Below are 15,289 nucleotides of genomic sequence, written 5' to 3' on the forward strand. Positions count from 1 at the left end.
ACAAAACGGTTATGTGAGACAGCAGCCCATCAATACAATCGTGTGTTATAGTATACAAGTACAGTTCTACAGCATAATCTCATGACGATATTGTAAAGCATCTACAGTATGTGCCTCATGATTAATACGATTTGTGGTGATCTTTGATTTTAATTGCTGGAAGGGTTATATAGGTACCTTATTTTACATTTGATTCGTCCAGATATTGGAGCTCTTTAAACGGGTGTGTGTCTTTTTAAGAGAATATTACGTCACCGCTTGATACAGCCCACAGTTCGCTTGCGAAAGGAAGCGTTTCTATGACAGAAGGAAGTAAACTAAATCGACGTCAGCAATGGGCCAGTGCAGAGATCAGATAGTTTAGTAGAAGCTATTTAAAACAGTGTAACAAGTCTGGGACCATGTCCTTTTCTAAAATGTTAATTACGTTAAACTGGACGCATCTGGTCCATCGTTCATTAGAACGACTGATTGCTCAGAGCAGTCTCAGGTTTACTCAACCAAAACACACGTATCATTCCCAGCAAATGAATCAGACGAGACGATTGTACAGCACTGGAACTCTTTATACAAGTAGGTGCAACAAATACAATATATATATATATATATATATATATATATATATATATATATATATATATTACGTCTGCTTTATTTTAAAGCGCATCCTATGTGATTATCTTGTGTAGTATCAGCGGTTTCTATTCCCTTTATTCCCCCAGTCATTGTCTATTAAATACGGAATGCTGTCGGTGCAGACAGGTTGGGTAACAATACAACAATATCAATCATGTCAATAATGCTAGGCGTGTCTGCCTCATATGGAATTCATATAGAACCATGTAGTAACCTACAGTACATGCCACTAGTTAGTCATGGGTATTCAAAGTGATTAAAATGGTAAAACACAACACATGGAGTAACTGTTTTTGAGAAGACTCTTTGTGAAATATCACAAATTTGTGCAGTCTTGGATTCAGAAGCACCTGCCAACCGAGCACCCACAGTACTATCAACCCACTGTAGAGTTTACCCACTCGGTTACTTACACTAACCACACCTGGGCTATCAGCTGCTGAATTTAGAAATTTCAGTTACATTGCGGATTAATAGATAATTAACAATGTTGCCTTTTCATGACAGGTAAACTGATGCGGAACGGAGATGAGAGAAAGTCAGTTGTAAGTCAATTACAGTCTTGGATAAAAGATATCAATGTACATGCATGATTGTACTGAAACACTATTTTGAAAAGGGGAATGTGTACATTGTATTACAATTGAAAAAGAAAACTTTAATTAGCTGGTGTTAGAGGTCTGTCTAGATGTGGAAACTACAATACACAACCTGTCCCAGAGTATAGTACTGCATTCAGAAATGTCCAAAGTATGGAAATGTGAAAGACTGCCATCTAGTTACTGTTAAAGTGAAGATACTGCATTTCATATGGCTGACTAGATATTCAATGTAAATGAAAAGTAATGACTGTGATAGGGTCTTTTATCATGCTGGCTCGTGATATTTTGCAGGTGTGCATAGAAGGGAACATTGCCAGTGGAAAGACCACCTGCTTGGAATACTTTAGCAAAACCTGCGATATTGAGGTAATGTGTTTTTTTTCTTTTGTCTAGATTCAAACGTTTCCTGGGAACAGTACACAGAACACAGTCTGGCTGTAGGGAAAGGAAAAGTTAATGTGAGGTACAGTCCTCACTATAGGAATGAATGTTAACAGGTCATTTTACCCCTATAGTTTCGCTGAGAATAATAGGGCACATTGTCAAAACATTTATTTACTCCATCTTTTTAATGAATCTTCAAGACAATTCCATGTTAACAAAGAAATTCAGAGTTCTTACAGAGACCCAAAATTCTATTTTTTGGTTGTTTGGTTCTAGTTTTGTAAAACTATTATTATTATTATTATTTATTTCTTAGCAGACGCCCTTATCCAGGGCGACTTACAATTGTTACAAGATATCACATTTTTACATTATTTCACATTATACAGATTCACATTATTTTACATACATTATACAGATATCACATTATTTTACATACAATTACCCATTTATACAGCTGGGTTTTTACTGGAGCAATCTAGGTAAAGTACCTTGCTCAAGGATACAACAGCAGTGTCCCCCACTGGGGATTGAACCCACAACCCTCTGGTCAGGAGTCCAGAACCCTAACCACTACTCCACACTGCTGTTTTTCTCCTTTGCAAATTGTCCCAGTATATCCGAACCTGTGACCAGTGTTAAAAAGGCACCCACAAATATACGGTCGATAAACAATACAGTAAAAAAATGTGTTTTCCTTTAGGTGTTGACAGAACCAATTTCTAAATGGAGGAACGTCAGAGGACACAATCCACTCGTAAGCACATTTACAACTACAATTTGCACTTAGAAATCATTTTTCACACGATAAAGTCATGTTGATGTAATTAAGAAATGTATAGTGTCAGTACCAACATATATACCCTGAGCACTAATCTTGACTAACTCAATTACTGTATTGTAACATGCCATAATAATGTTCTGTGAAACATGGGCTTAGCTTTTATTAACAAAACCACTAGACGCATAAATATTCATTTTTTGGGGTTAGTGAAAGTTATCAAGAAATTATTTAGGTTTAACCAAAAATGTGTTTACCTAATATAATCAAGCACATTATCTGGTTCATGATACACAGTACTGTGTAATACCGCGGTACGCTGCTTGTGTAAATAACTTGTATTGAAGGCAAAAGACACAGTCATTTCAAATGTAATTAAAACATCTGACTCTTGTTTGGGAGCTGTGTTGTGAGTCAAATGGAAACCTTCAATCAATGAGAATGAAATGGAACCAGACCTGCTGGGAATTGATCATTTTGTTTCTCACCTGCTTCTGTCTGACCTGCTGTCAGTAATAACATTATTCCCTATCTTGCTGTACCAGGGATTAATGTACCAGGACCCTCAACGCTGGGGACTAACCCTGCAGACCTACGTGCAGCTGACCATGCTTGACCAGCACATCTCACCCATAGTAGGTCTATGCACTTTCAACCATCAAGAAGATGTGTTTAACTTGTTACATGCACAAGAGCTAACTATTGAAATACACAGTGGTTAATAACTTGGTTAAAAAATGGTAACTCAAATTCTTCAATTACTTTCAGATTTTGTTTGGGTACAATCCAGTATATATATATTTTTTATTTCTATACACATTTTAGAAATACATGAATTTCTGTAGATGAGCATGCTTAAATTTGAATTTGATCATAATGAATCACTTTTTTGTGAACCTCCATACGATGACCTTTGTACTTCAGTAATGCCAGGTCTATCCTCAGAATCCTTCTCTTCTTCATTGCAGAACTTTTAAAACCTTTTTTTCTTTCCATGTAATCCATTCTTCAGATGTCTCCCGTTCGAATGATGGAGAGGTCTATCTACAGTGCTAAGTACATATTTGTAGAAAATCTCTACAAAAGGTATGACACTGTTTTGTTTATGCAACTGTCATACTTTTTAAAAAACTTTTTTTTTTAAATATATATATTTAGTTGTTTTTTTTTTATAATAGGTTGGCTTATTATATCTGATTATATCTATTTTTGTATCTCTTTCATCAAAATTTACTTTAAAATGTAATACTTTTATTAACCCATCATTCCAGTGCATTTTCCTTAAAAGAAATCTAGATTAATTTTTTTCATGTGTCCACTAGGGGGTGCGCTGGAACCAATAATCATGTATTTACTTGCTTTCATAATAGGAAATGTAACAATTGTGCCATTAAAATAGCACAAATACTGAAATGTTCTTGTGTTGCAGTGGGAAAATGCCTGAGGTAGACTTTGCTATTTTGACTGAGTGGTTTGAATGGATTGTGAAGAACATTGACATTCCTTTGGATCTCATTGGTGAGTGCCCTCACATAAACAGCTTGTTATACACTTTACAAACATCTTTTCAGTTGCTGTACATCTACACTGATAGCTTATGGCATAACATACACATGCAACTGTATGCAACTCAGATTATGTAACTACAGAGTTACTGTAAAAGTTGACAGAACATCATTTTAATTTTTTTTATTTGCCCTTTATGAAAAGATATGGAATTTGTTATAGAGATGCAAAACCTGCTTTTCAATATATACCAGCTGCATCTCCCTGTTGAAAGACAGTTTTAATGTTGTGGTGGGCATACTCAGAGGGACGTGGACTTTTTTTAGTACATTTACTTTAGTTATTTTCCTTGTTAACTTGTTTCATTTTTCTTCTGTTGAGCAGTGTATCTCCAGACCTCTCCCCAGAAGTGCTATGAGAGACTGAAGATGAGGTGCAGAGAAGAGGAGAAAGTTATTCCTTTGGTAAATAGGACAAAAAAAGCCTGAGACTGAAGTGATGTATCCTCGCTGTGGGTCTGACCTGATCAATTCCCTTCTCATTGCTCTTCTTTTTTTTTTTTCTTAAAGGAGTATTTGGAAGCTGTCCATCAGAGGTATGAAGACTGGTTGATCAAACAGACGCTGTATAAAGTCCCGGCTCCTGTCCTCGTAAGTCGCCAAGCGATATTGTTTACAGCATGTTGTGTTTATTATTTGATCTTTGAACAGTACTGGATGTCTTGTCAAAGGAAGGAAATCCTTTACATTTCAGATACCTCTCCTCAAGGGTTTTTATCATTTATTTTTAATTATAATGGGGCACCTTTTTTTTTTTTTTTAAATAATTTGTAAATAAATGTTTTATCCATTTTTCAATTTGAATTGCCCAACTTGGATTTTGCCACACCACTGCACCCCACTTAGGAGCCACCAAACCCTGGAGGCAAGTCCCAACCTATGAAGTCTCCTCCTGTCCAGTAGGAGTCACTGTAGCTCAATGATTCTACCCGATGTGCCACTGGGGACCATATTGTGGACCTCTTTAATAACATTTGTATTTGTTTTGTAGGTTATTCCAGCAGATCATGACCTCCAGACAATGCTGAAACAGTACGAGGAGAACAGATATCGGATACTGACAGCCAGCAACGGGCAGTTCAAAGGACATAACCTGCAATAGACTGGGTCCCACAGCACTGCATAGCTGCAGCAGAAATATACATAGTGGTGGACAAGGGTCTTAAGGAGAGCTAATGCCCTTTTATATGCTATTTTTTCCTACTGTCCAAAATCATGCTCTGGAAACCATTCTAATGAGAAGCACCAGCTCACAGGACCTAAAGCATAACGGCCTTACTGAGCTGGCAGCTTAGCTAACTGAGCAAAACATGGTGATATTACAGGCAAATTTATAAAATCATGATTATTTATAAACTGCTTATGTATCATTTGCGTAAATATGCCATGGATGGAGACTTCCAGACAATTGACGTTTAGTTGAGTATGTTTTACTCAAGAAAATACAGCCCAAGAATGCATCTAAGTGTGTTAAGACTTGGCAATGGAAACACAACTGCAGAATGTTTGAGTCAGACAGCGCCAGTGCACTAATCTAACCTGTTTACAGGGGCACCGGTTCAGCTACCTTGCCCTTATTCCACAGCTGTGCTGTTAGAGCAGGAACACAGTAGTGACATGTATTGGGGACAACTTCTTGGCATTGAGACATGCCATTTCTTTTAAAAGGACCGCTGTGCTGCATATTATGAAATAGCTTGATTGTTTTGCTGCTTAATCATTTAGAAAAAAAATAGAACATTCTCTGCAGTGTTACTCTTTTTTAGTAACTGAAGCTAGGAAGATGACATATGTCTTGATCTCAGGGAGATCTGTCTTGCATAGTTTAAAACATTTAGACAACTGGCTAGCATTTTATCTTAATGTTATCTTAGTGGGGAATCTCAAGAACTTTTTATTTAGAGTTTTACTGTTAAAGTAATTGTAGCTAACATACTAGTTTCATACATTTTCTCCTCCATGCATATCCTTTCATTAGATGTGCAGTTTTGAAAAACACAGGGTTTAGCAAACATACATTTAAAAAAAAATGATCTCTGGTACTGCACTACCTAACCAACCAGCTGCTTCCTCAGTTGACTGGCAGGATTTCGGCCAGTAATATGCTTTGACCCAGAAGATACGGCTGAGGTGACTCAGGAAGTGGAAATGCAATCAGATAACCCCAAGAATAAGCCTTAGAAAAGGAGAGCTTCCTTTAACCTAAAGTAGTACCAGATATTGTTTTCACTCAATCCAGACGGTTGTCATGCTGATGCGCTGGGGAGACCGCACTGTGGTTGATCCCCGGAGCCAGCATCGCAGCCGTTGTGTGTGCTGATGCGCCAGGGAGGCAAATAAGCTGATCCCTGGAGCCAGCATTACACTTCAGCAATCAACACCAGACAGAATGATATCTACATCATAATATGGAAAGAAACGCAAATGGACAGAGATACAGATGGATCACATTAGTTTTCTGTAAAGCTACATCTTAGTTGGCGCTTATCTTGGCGAGAGCCGAGTTCAAATCAGCATGAAGTTTTAACATCTACTCTTGTGTAATGGAAATCAAATGAAAGTATATGTGTTTCTTTCAAAGCTGCACAGTTGAGACCTGTTTAGCCAACGGAAGTGCAAAACAAGTAAGATTTGTGAAAACATGTTTTTTTTAGCAACAATTACTTTAAACAAATGATTAAGCTGACCTGGTACTTTCTTGACTAACTAATGTTTACTGTACTTTTGTACACAGATAGTAGACTTTTTGTTGTTGGTTTAGACTTTATTTATTGTAATTTGTGAAGAATAAAGACATTGTCTGTACACAGTAGATGTAAACTATGCATCCTCTGTGTTGTGTGGACAAGATTGATACTGTAGAGTGAATACATTCCAAACATAGTATTAAGATGGGTAAAAGAATACACATTTTGTCCAAACGATGAATCACCAGACTGTAGAAATAGTCTACCCTAAAACATTCAGTTAAGTAACTCTTACATTAAAAATAAGCTACACAATACCAAGATAAGAGCAGATGTATTTATCATTTTAAAACTGGTTTATAAAAATTCTGACTTTTTTTGTCAAGTGTATGCTTTATTATATTTAATTTAAATCAGATTTAATTACTGTTTTTTTCTTCCATATTATAGTTACTTCTTACTAATGAATACTACTGTAGAAACTATCTAATACTCTTGGTTAGTCTCCAAGGTTTAAATACATAACATGTTTGATATTTAGAGATGTGCTTATCCCATTGTGAATAATCATGGCTAAGAAATTGAGGTTACTGAGAGATATTATCTGGATGTGGTGATATGTAGGTACCAGTCTGTCTTTATTAATGTTTGCATGGTAACCTTGAGACAACTGCTGTCATTTTCACAAAAAAGAAAACAACCCCAAATTGTGAGCATCTATTGCAAGTATGTCTCCAGCTCAACTGTTCTATGGATTTTGTAAACCTTATTCCTTTTGTCTTTCGTGTGTTTACAGCTTTATATACCCGAACACTTTTATTAACATTAATTTTGGTTTTTATTTAAGTTTTGTTAACTTATTGCTGTTTTTTTTTTTTTTAAATAAAGTAATTGGTCAAAAGCCCTTTCATCTGCTTATTTTTTATTGCTAGGATACCATCCAAAAGGTTAAATTCTAATGCTTTTTTTTCTTCTTCTCATTTATTACCTTTTGTGTTACAGTGAACAATGTCATATTTGATAATGATGGACTTGCTAAAAATGTTTAAACCCTAAATTGTTATAAATGGAAAGAGCAGGTGTTAATAAATGAAATTAAATGATATTAAAATAATGGGAGTAGGGACGAGACATTGTTTTTAAGATATTTATTGAAAAGATTTCATCCAGTTTAATTACGCCAAGGCGCTTAACTTCATACAAAGCATCTGCTGGAAGCTTATCACATTTGCTTCTTTGAGATACCTTACAGCTCTTTGTCTGCATTATTGCCAAAGATAAATAAACCCTGACATGAACCGACACACTAAAATGTCATGTAATAAAAACAGGATCAAATTATAATTCTCTGCTATTTAAATTCAGTTTTCAAATCATAATATACTGATCATCAATAAATGCAAAATTAAAATTTTAAAAGCTAATGTTTTTTCATAAAAGGTTTTGTTAAAAATAACACGTTCTAGGTGCTCCCAAGTGGCATATCTGGTAAAAGGCACTCCGCCCTATAATGATGCACCAAGCTTAAAAATAATAATTGGATATTCTAAATTGGCTTCTTTGTAAATTACAATGTTTTCTTGTATATGTAAATATTTATATATTTAAACAAGCCCCCAGGTTCACATTTGATGTGTTTTGGAATGCAATCCAATATTGCATTCTTTCAAATGTTCAGAATTGCTTTTTCGGAAAATTAGGCAGTTAATACACATTCACAGTTAGTAGACTTTGGTAAAAATCGAAAACATATTTTGTCATGAATATACAGTCAGAAAGACCTTGCTTACTAGAGGGTGCTTATTTCTATTGTGTACCATTTTTATTTTTTACAAGAAAACATAGCCATCGTCATGGTCTGCTTGCTGTGGCTCTCTGGTAATAGGTGGTGGATGACAGTTCTCACTATAGTTACATTCTGACTGAAAGAAGTTGGAACTGCAGTCAGCTGACTCTTCAATGGGGTGATGGTTCTCAAGGCTTTTGGGTGGGATATAGAAAGACTGCGGTGGCTCTGTAATGTGTCCCAGAGCATCAGCATTCAAGAACATTTGCCTCCCATTACAGTCCACACAGCTTCTGCAGTCAGGCACTTGGCATATCAGAACTGGGGAGGGGTTACAGACAATCCGGCGTGTCTGGTCCTTGGGTGAACCAGGATGCTTTACATTAATGAAGACAGACTCACTGTTTTCATGCTGGGAGGTCTCTTCAATGGGGTGTTTCAGGTCTTCCTCATTATGCTCCTTAATCCTCATGTTGGTAATCATTAAAGCCAACTCATCCACGTTTGGCTGCTTTTCAGAAACCGCATTACAATGAACCTCTTTATAAGAACTGTGGAACAAACCTGATCCTTTTGGGTCTTTGAAATATGTAGGGCTGGCAGCTGTCTCTGCTCCTGCTTCCTTCTTGTTAGAATATTGAAACTGAGAATCAGAGAACATGGTAATGGATGGGGAGTCACTCTGATCGTCAATTCTATTTAACTCTGCTGGGGAAGCTTCCGTGGCCAAGTCAGGCCTTCTGGGATTCTCTGAGCTGTTGCCCTCATGTGCAGAGATCTTCAACTTCTGAGCTTCTCTGAAGATGGGTTTCTGGCCAATAGCAAGGTCAGGGTAGGCAGCATAGATATCTGTGATGGAGTTGTCCTCACTAATAGAAGTGGAAACTGTGCTTTTCACCTCTGTAGGTCTATCTGCTTTGGCTTGGTCTAAAGCAAGCAGAGGAGAGGTTAACTCTGCTTTCTGTGGCACTTTTTCTGAATCCTCAACAGCACTCATCGTTTCAAAAGACACCTGATCACCTTGTGTTAATGCAGTTTCAGGAGGTAAAACGGGTTCAGTTGGTGCTTGTTCTTCCATAAGCAGGGCCAACTTCCCCTGCTGTGACCCATCTTTTAAACTTTCAGAGCGCTCAGTGTACCCACCAAGCTCTGGAGATCTTTTTTGAAGGACTTCCATGCATTCAGAGTCTGTCATGTCAGCCATGGCTTCCAGCATGCACTCACATTCTTGCCTGGCCAGGAACAGCTCGAACCCGATTTGCTTGGTCCTTGTATTGTCATTGTCCTTGCTCAATCTGTATTCGGTCTTCGTTTCTGGCTTGTACCCTATCCACTCTAGGATTGTGGTGATGACGTCTTGCGGCAGCACAGGTTGAATGAAGTACACAAAGGGCCCGGTAAAGGTCTGAATAAAAAGAGAGGAACAGTTAGGTTGCTAAATTCTGTGGTTTCTAACTTATCTTATAATGTGATTTACAAGGTCAAAGGAAAGCATAACTGAAATTAGGACTGCCACGGTCCTACACCTCTAAACTAGATGTTGCCTCTCCTGGCTAATAATAGTGCCATCTTACCAAAACCCTGCCTTTCCTCAGTCCTACATGAACAAAAGTATTACATTGCTATTTTTCTTCCACGGAATGGTTCTTAAATGATTGGAAAATGTGTGTTATACCCCTCTCATTTAAGTGTTTAAGCGAATGGAGTGTAATTTCCAACCCTTGTGAAGCATGGGAACCTCTTTACATTAGTGTGGAATGCAATACGTTGCAGATATATACTGCACCAACCAGTTTAAAACTGCAGATCTGTTTGAACAGCTGCAGAGAACAGAATGAGGAAATGAAGAGCCCACAGACTGAGTTCTGAGTTCACAGTGAAACCACAAGAGCCTGAAGACAGAATGCCAGTTTCTGACATACACATTACATTTTGTCATCAACAGAGCTGTTTACCCTTTCAAAATATACATAGATTATTGGTGTAAACAATTTCTATACAGTGCAAAATTATTGTAATGCACTTTCCATAGCTACTATTTTAGTTCTGGGAGCCCAACACCTGTAGAGCGAGCACACAATTTAGCTCTCCAGCGTCAGATTACCTACACTGTTTCCTGATCGCTGCGCTATACTTAGTGCCTGCTTTCATAACCCTTCACTGTTGGAGGACAGACGACGCTAAACAGCTTTATCAGCATATGGAAACCTTTTTATAATTGTATGAAAATGTATAGGCAAGAACAACTAACATACATGTGTGAGTAATATATATATATATAAATAGTTTAATCTTTGAACTTCATCATAACCTGTTACTTCACGTGTCAATTTTAATAAAAAGAGTTAAAAACCTGAGTTAACATTACATTCAACAACTGTTATGAATAAACACCAAAGTGTGTTTAGCAGACAAAATCACGGCGCAGTGTATTTATGCGATACATATATGACTGACGCTTACTTATGTACAATATCTGACAGTGCAATGCTATTAATTACCTTAAGCGATCTGATCTCTTTTCTCCAAGGGAACAGAAACAGATTGACACAAATCATTTCTAGGACTTCAGTGGCTTTTATCAGCCCATTGAGCACATCGCGACATCCACCTTTACTAGCTTTGACGCACTCTTGAGTAATTTTATAAAAACCGAAAACGGTGAACCTCTCTCCTGGGCTGGACTCGGATTTGAGGAACTGCTTCGCCTTTTCTGTCACGTTTCGCTCCTTGCAGACTAGTCGTTTACCTCCGGGCCAGGCACTTTCATAGTAGTTCAAATAGTCCACACAGACTTCTTCTTTGCTTGTTAATGTACTTGAACATTCCTCCATGTTTGTAAATGTCGGGTTCGGGGTTAATAATTGTCTTGTTTTTGTTCTGCTTTACAAACGTCAATAAGGAAGTAATATTGGTGCGCTTTACTTATTTGTCACCAACATGGACATTGGCAGCCCGCGTGTGTTGAAGCTCTGATTGGTTTAGGAGGTGTATCTGACACGAGGAAATTCGGTAGGTCCTATGCAGTGTCAGTCAAAAATGGACCCAGCTACCCGTTGCACCAAACTGGTTGGCAAATTCAATTGAAACAGAAAGTAAACAAAACTCGTTTCAGTAACTATGAAAGTGAAACGTTGTAACTAATTCAGGGGCGGTTCTGCCATAACGCTCTCCATTTGCATCTCGATGATTGAAAATGAGTGTTTTGTTGTTCATTTAATTTTGGTTTAATAAGGCAATATAATTAATTCACGTGTAAAACAAATGTGGTCTTTTTTATTTCTCGTTTGTACCTTGTGTGGCATAACTTACCATGTGTTGATTAAAGTTCTTCACTCACAAGAATACAGGATCAGCGACATTAGCAATGCATTTATTTATATTAGCTCAGTCATGTTAATGACTACAAGAGATAACTACTGCTAAAAAAAAGCAAAAATTTTGTTGCTCTGGGTTGCCTCAGCTTATTAACCCAAAATTGTCACCTTGGCACCACTTAAGCCCTCCATAGTAATTATTTCTGGAGCTGCCCCTGGTAATTGTACAGAAAGACACACTACTTTTTTTTTTTAGGATGGGCGTGCAGTGGAAGTTATGTTTTGAAAATCTATCAGCAGAGAGCCTAGTACTGAGAATGAGAAAATATCACCATCTATGGTTGGTAAGGATTTTTTTTTTTAAATAAACAAAATTAAACATGTCTACTGGCCCCAGGATTTAATGTTGCCGGTGCTATATGAGGTACCCTTGCACCCGACACACACACACACACACACACACACACACACACACACACACACACACACACACACACACACACACACACACAATACCAACTGCAGCACAGACACACAGATACAGCACACAAGACACTGAAATGCAGGTGTAGACCAGCGTGTAGTTGCACCTTGTCTCTCCCTCTGCCTCTCTCTCATGACTACCAATGGAGCCTGCGCTTGTTGAGCCTGGATGATATTGAGCATGCTTCACCCTGAGGCTGTGCAGTGTATAGAGCTGTCCTTCCTGGACTGAATACTGCTGCTGCCCTCTCCCCCTTCATCCCTCTCCCCCTCTTTTTGTCATTGTGTAAAAAAATATAAGTACGCCACCAGTGTTTAAAGAATAAAACCTCTGGACATTCCTGTTTATTACCAGCACCACACCCACTGAGCAATGGATTTAACAGCCCATCCTTACCATTGGGAATGCCATTTCACAAAAACGCTAAATATTTACTGATTATTCTTCAATAGTTTGGACTGGAGCTTTGTATATGTTTCATAAGACAAACCACTTGATACACCCTTCCTCAACAAATACTAAGAACTATATAAATCAATGAACAAATGTTCCATCCTCTAAAGGGGTAGCTTTCCATGATAATCTTCCATTTCCCTTCCCCGAATCCTGAGACCCCTTTCTTGATCCACTTTATCTCCCTCTGGTTCCACTTCTGCAGAAAGAAAAGGAAAGTGTTAATAGAACTCACTTCACTCATGCAAAGCCAATAAATCAAGGCTGTTTTCCTGCTTTGGTCACCAACACCAAAGTGGTTGCTATTAATGCTAAGGCATCTTGACACCTTAATAGCAGGGAGGAGAATGGAAGGTGGGGCTGTTCCTGCCTGAGAGAAGACGAACTGTACTTTTCTCTACGTGTACATGTACAAGTGTATTTTAAAGATTCTTATTGTGCACCTCTTCATTATATTACTGAATGTACACAACAAAAAGGTGAAAGTACATTTTTGCTGTGTTCCTCTTTTCTCAGGCAGCAACAGCCCCACCTTCCACTGTCCTCCTTGCTGGGGGGGGGCGGCTGACCCCCCTTTCTATCTTCTCCCACCTCCCTCTACATGGCAGGTCTTCTCCTCCTCCATCTGTGGAAACACAACCAACATCATTAGTTACAACCAACATTGTTTCTTATCTCAGGAACTCACCTCCAGGAGTTGGATTTGAACTGCTGTTTCCAGGGAGAGAAGGCCGTGGGATTAGCCCACTGCACCATCAGCTACCGGATGTTTGTTTCACACTGACTTTAAGGTAAATGAACAAAGTATTTGAAAATAAATGAAGGAATCAGCTGGATGTGAACCCAGTCCTCCAAGGAGAACATGGCATGCTAGTGAATTAGCCCACTTTGCTATTTCACTTTCATGGAAATGTCTTCTTTATCATTGGGTGTATAGGACATTATTAAATTACTTCAAAATAAAAGGAAGGAATTAGCTGGATTTAAACCCTGTCCCCCAAAAAGAACAGCACAGCATACTTGTGAATCAGCCCACTGTGCCATCTCACGTCCATTGACTATAAGGTAAATGAACCAAGTCTTTGCAAATAAAGGAAGGAATTCATCTGGATTTGAATCCAGTGCTCCAAGGAGTAATAGCACAGCATGTTAGCGAATTAGCCCACTGTGTCATCTCACATTTGTGGAGAAGCTTGCTTTTTCATAGATTATATAAGAAATTAATCAATTCTTTGAAAATAAAGGAAGGAATCAGCTGGATTTGAACAGAGTCCCCCAAGGAGAAACAACATAGCGTACTAGCGCATTATCACATGGCACCACTTGACTCCATGCTACAGGCTTGCATTGCAATTAAGATCTAACATCAAGCTTTATGTTATTATTTTATGCTTAATACCACACACCTGAGCATGAAAAAGGACAAAGTCTGAAAATGTTTGAACCTACTAAACTGAGAATCAGAGTCTCTTTGTTGTATATCTCTTAAGCAGAGAACACCAGTTCCATGCCTTTGTGTTATTCTGGTTGTCATAGCATTTCTTTTGGCTACCAGAGTTGGGCAGTGCACTGCGGGAGGGGCATCTTTTTTTGGATGAGAATTTGTTTCACCTGCCAAAAAACTGTGCTTTCAATGCAGCCTCTGCCTGTGAGCGACACCCTTATAGCGAGGCGGGTACTGAATACAGTGAATACAGTATGTTGCTAATGTTCTTAGATGCAAAATAAACCATTTAGGACTGAGAAGAAAGTGAACGTGGCTCTCAGTATTAAACTTGTATAGACAACAGATGGCACTGTGCAGTGTAGCATAGGGAAATGAGAAATACATTAAAAAAAAAACATGTTTGTAGTAACCACCACTAATGTGCTGGTGTAACATCCATTATCTTGTTCTCGGCTGACGAGCTGCTTGCCATATTGTACAATATTTAGATCTAATGCTTTCCTGTGTCAGTGGCATTATGTTTCCATCCATTTAGGAGCCTGTTTATTCTTCAGATTTCCCAGAGCCTTATCTCCAGTGCAACAGCCTCTACCTGAACACTTAAAATGCACATACCGCAAACAGCAGCTGCTATAACATATGCATTACTGCTAAAAATATATTTCTGCTGCGTCTATATCAGTGTGTGTGGTGCCAGCACTGTGCAGCTCGGTATAGAAAACTTAGTTTAAATGTGCGGACAGGTGCTATAAAAGCTGTACCTCACAAGAATGTGACTAAGAGCAATATTTTAAAAGACCTTGCCAATTAAAATGTTCTAATTTTTGCCATGACTCATCTCGAAACAGCTACCTGTGCAGAATGAACTTAACATCGATCAAGGGCTTGCTTCTCTATTTTAAAATAAGGCTTCCATTGCTGTGCCTTGTTAACTCAAATTGATTCATCTAATAACTCATTCATGGACCTGACCTGGCCTACTTTCTCTCTCTGCCTTGTACTGTCGTCCCAGGATGATGTTAAACTGTAGATAATGGGAGCGCATTTGTCAATCTTAGCACAGTTATTTAGAACCCTGGAAACCACGGAGGATTAACTGAAAAGGTTAAGCGCTGCATTGATATCATTTAGGTTTCCTAAATAAGCA

General features: G+C 38.2%; 3 protein-coding genes across 6 annotated transcripts in view; 1 reads left to right on the top strand and 2 right to left on the bottom strand.

Annotated features, from left to right (window-relative positions):
- Window positions 1-307: 307 nt before the first annotated feature.
- On the top strand, window positions 308-7,533 carry LOC117424669 (thymidine kinase 2, mitochondrial-like). The gene is made up of 10 exons (XM_034041273.3): window positions 308-573; window positions 1,144-1,181; window positions 1,530-1,604; window positions 2,326-2,379; window positions 2,949-3,038; window positions 3,416-3,489; window positions 3,833-3,921; window positions 4,294-4,373; window positions 4,479-4,559; window positions 4,960-7,533. The coding sequence occupies exons 1-10, from the start codon at window positions 402-404 to the stop codon at window positions 5,068-5,070; spliced, it is 864 nt and encodes a 287-aa protein (XP_033897164.3). The 5' UTR covers window positions 308-401; the 3' UTR covers window positions 5,071-7,533.
- Window positions 7,534-7,788: 255 nt separating this feature from the next.
- Window positions 7,789-12,121, bottom strand: LOC117424662 (uncharacterized). Its single transcript, XM_034041261.3, has 2 exons — window positions 10,943-12,121; window positions 7,789-9,846 (listed from the first exon to the last, which is right to left on the bottom strand). The coding sequence occupies exons 1-2, from the start codon at window positions 11,273-11,275 to the stop codon at window positions 8,485-8,487; spliced, it is 1,695 nt and encodes a 564-aa protein (XP_033897152.2). The 5' UTR covers window positions 11,276-12,121; the 3' UTR covers window positions 7,789-8,484.
- Window positions 12,122-12,300: 179 nt separating this feature from the next.
- LOC117424667 (protein BEAN1-like) overlaps window positions 12,301-15,289 on the bottom strand; it is a 47,999-nt gene continuing 45,010 nt past the window's right edge. The window contains exons 7-8 of one of the 4 annotated variants that reach the window (XR_009307799.1): window positions 13,228-13,320; window positions 12,301-12,894 (exon numbers count right to left, since the gene is read on the bottom strand). Coding sequence is in view for 2 of the 4 variants with exons in the window: in XM_058992709.1 (XP_058848692.1) it covers window positions 13,293-13,320 (28 nt within the window). In the remaining 2 variants the exon portion in view is untranslated. Of the gene's footprint in view, window positions 13,321-15,289 lie in introns of all 4 variants that reach the window. The other 3 variants (XR_009307798.1, XM_058992710.1, XM_058992709.1) reach the window with 3 other exon arrangements.

This window comes from Acipenser ruthenus, chromosome 19 (assembly GCF_902713425.1).
Source record: "Acipenser ruthenus chromosome 19, fAciRut3.2 maternal haplotype, whole genome shotgun sequence".
In the NCBI taxonomy this organism is placed as follows: Eukaryota; Metazoa; Chordata; class Actinopteri; order Acipenseriformes; family Acipenseridae; genus Acipenser; species Acipenser ruthenus.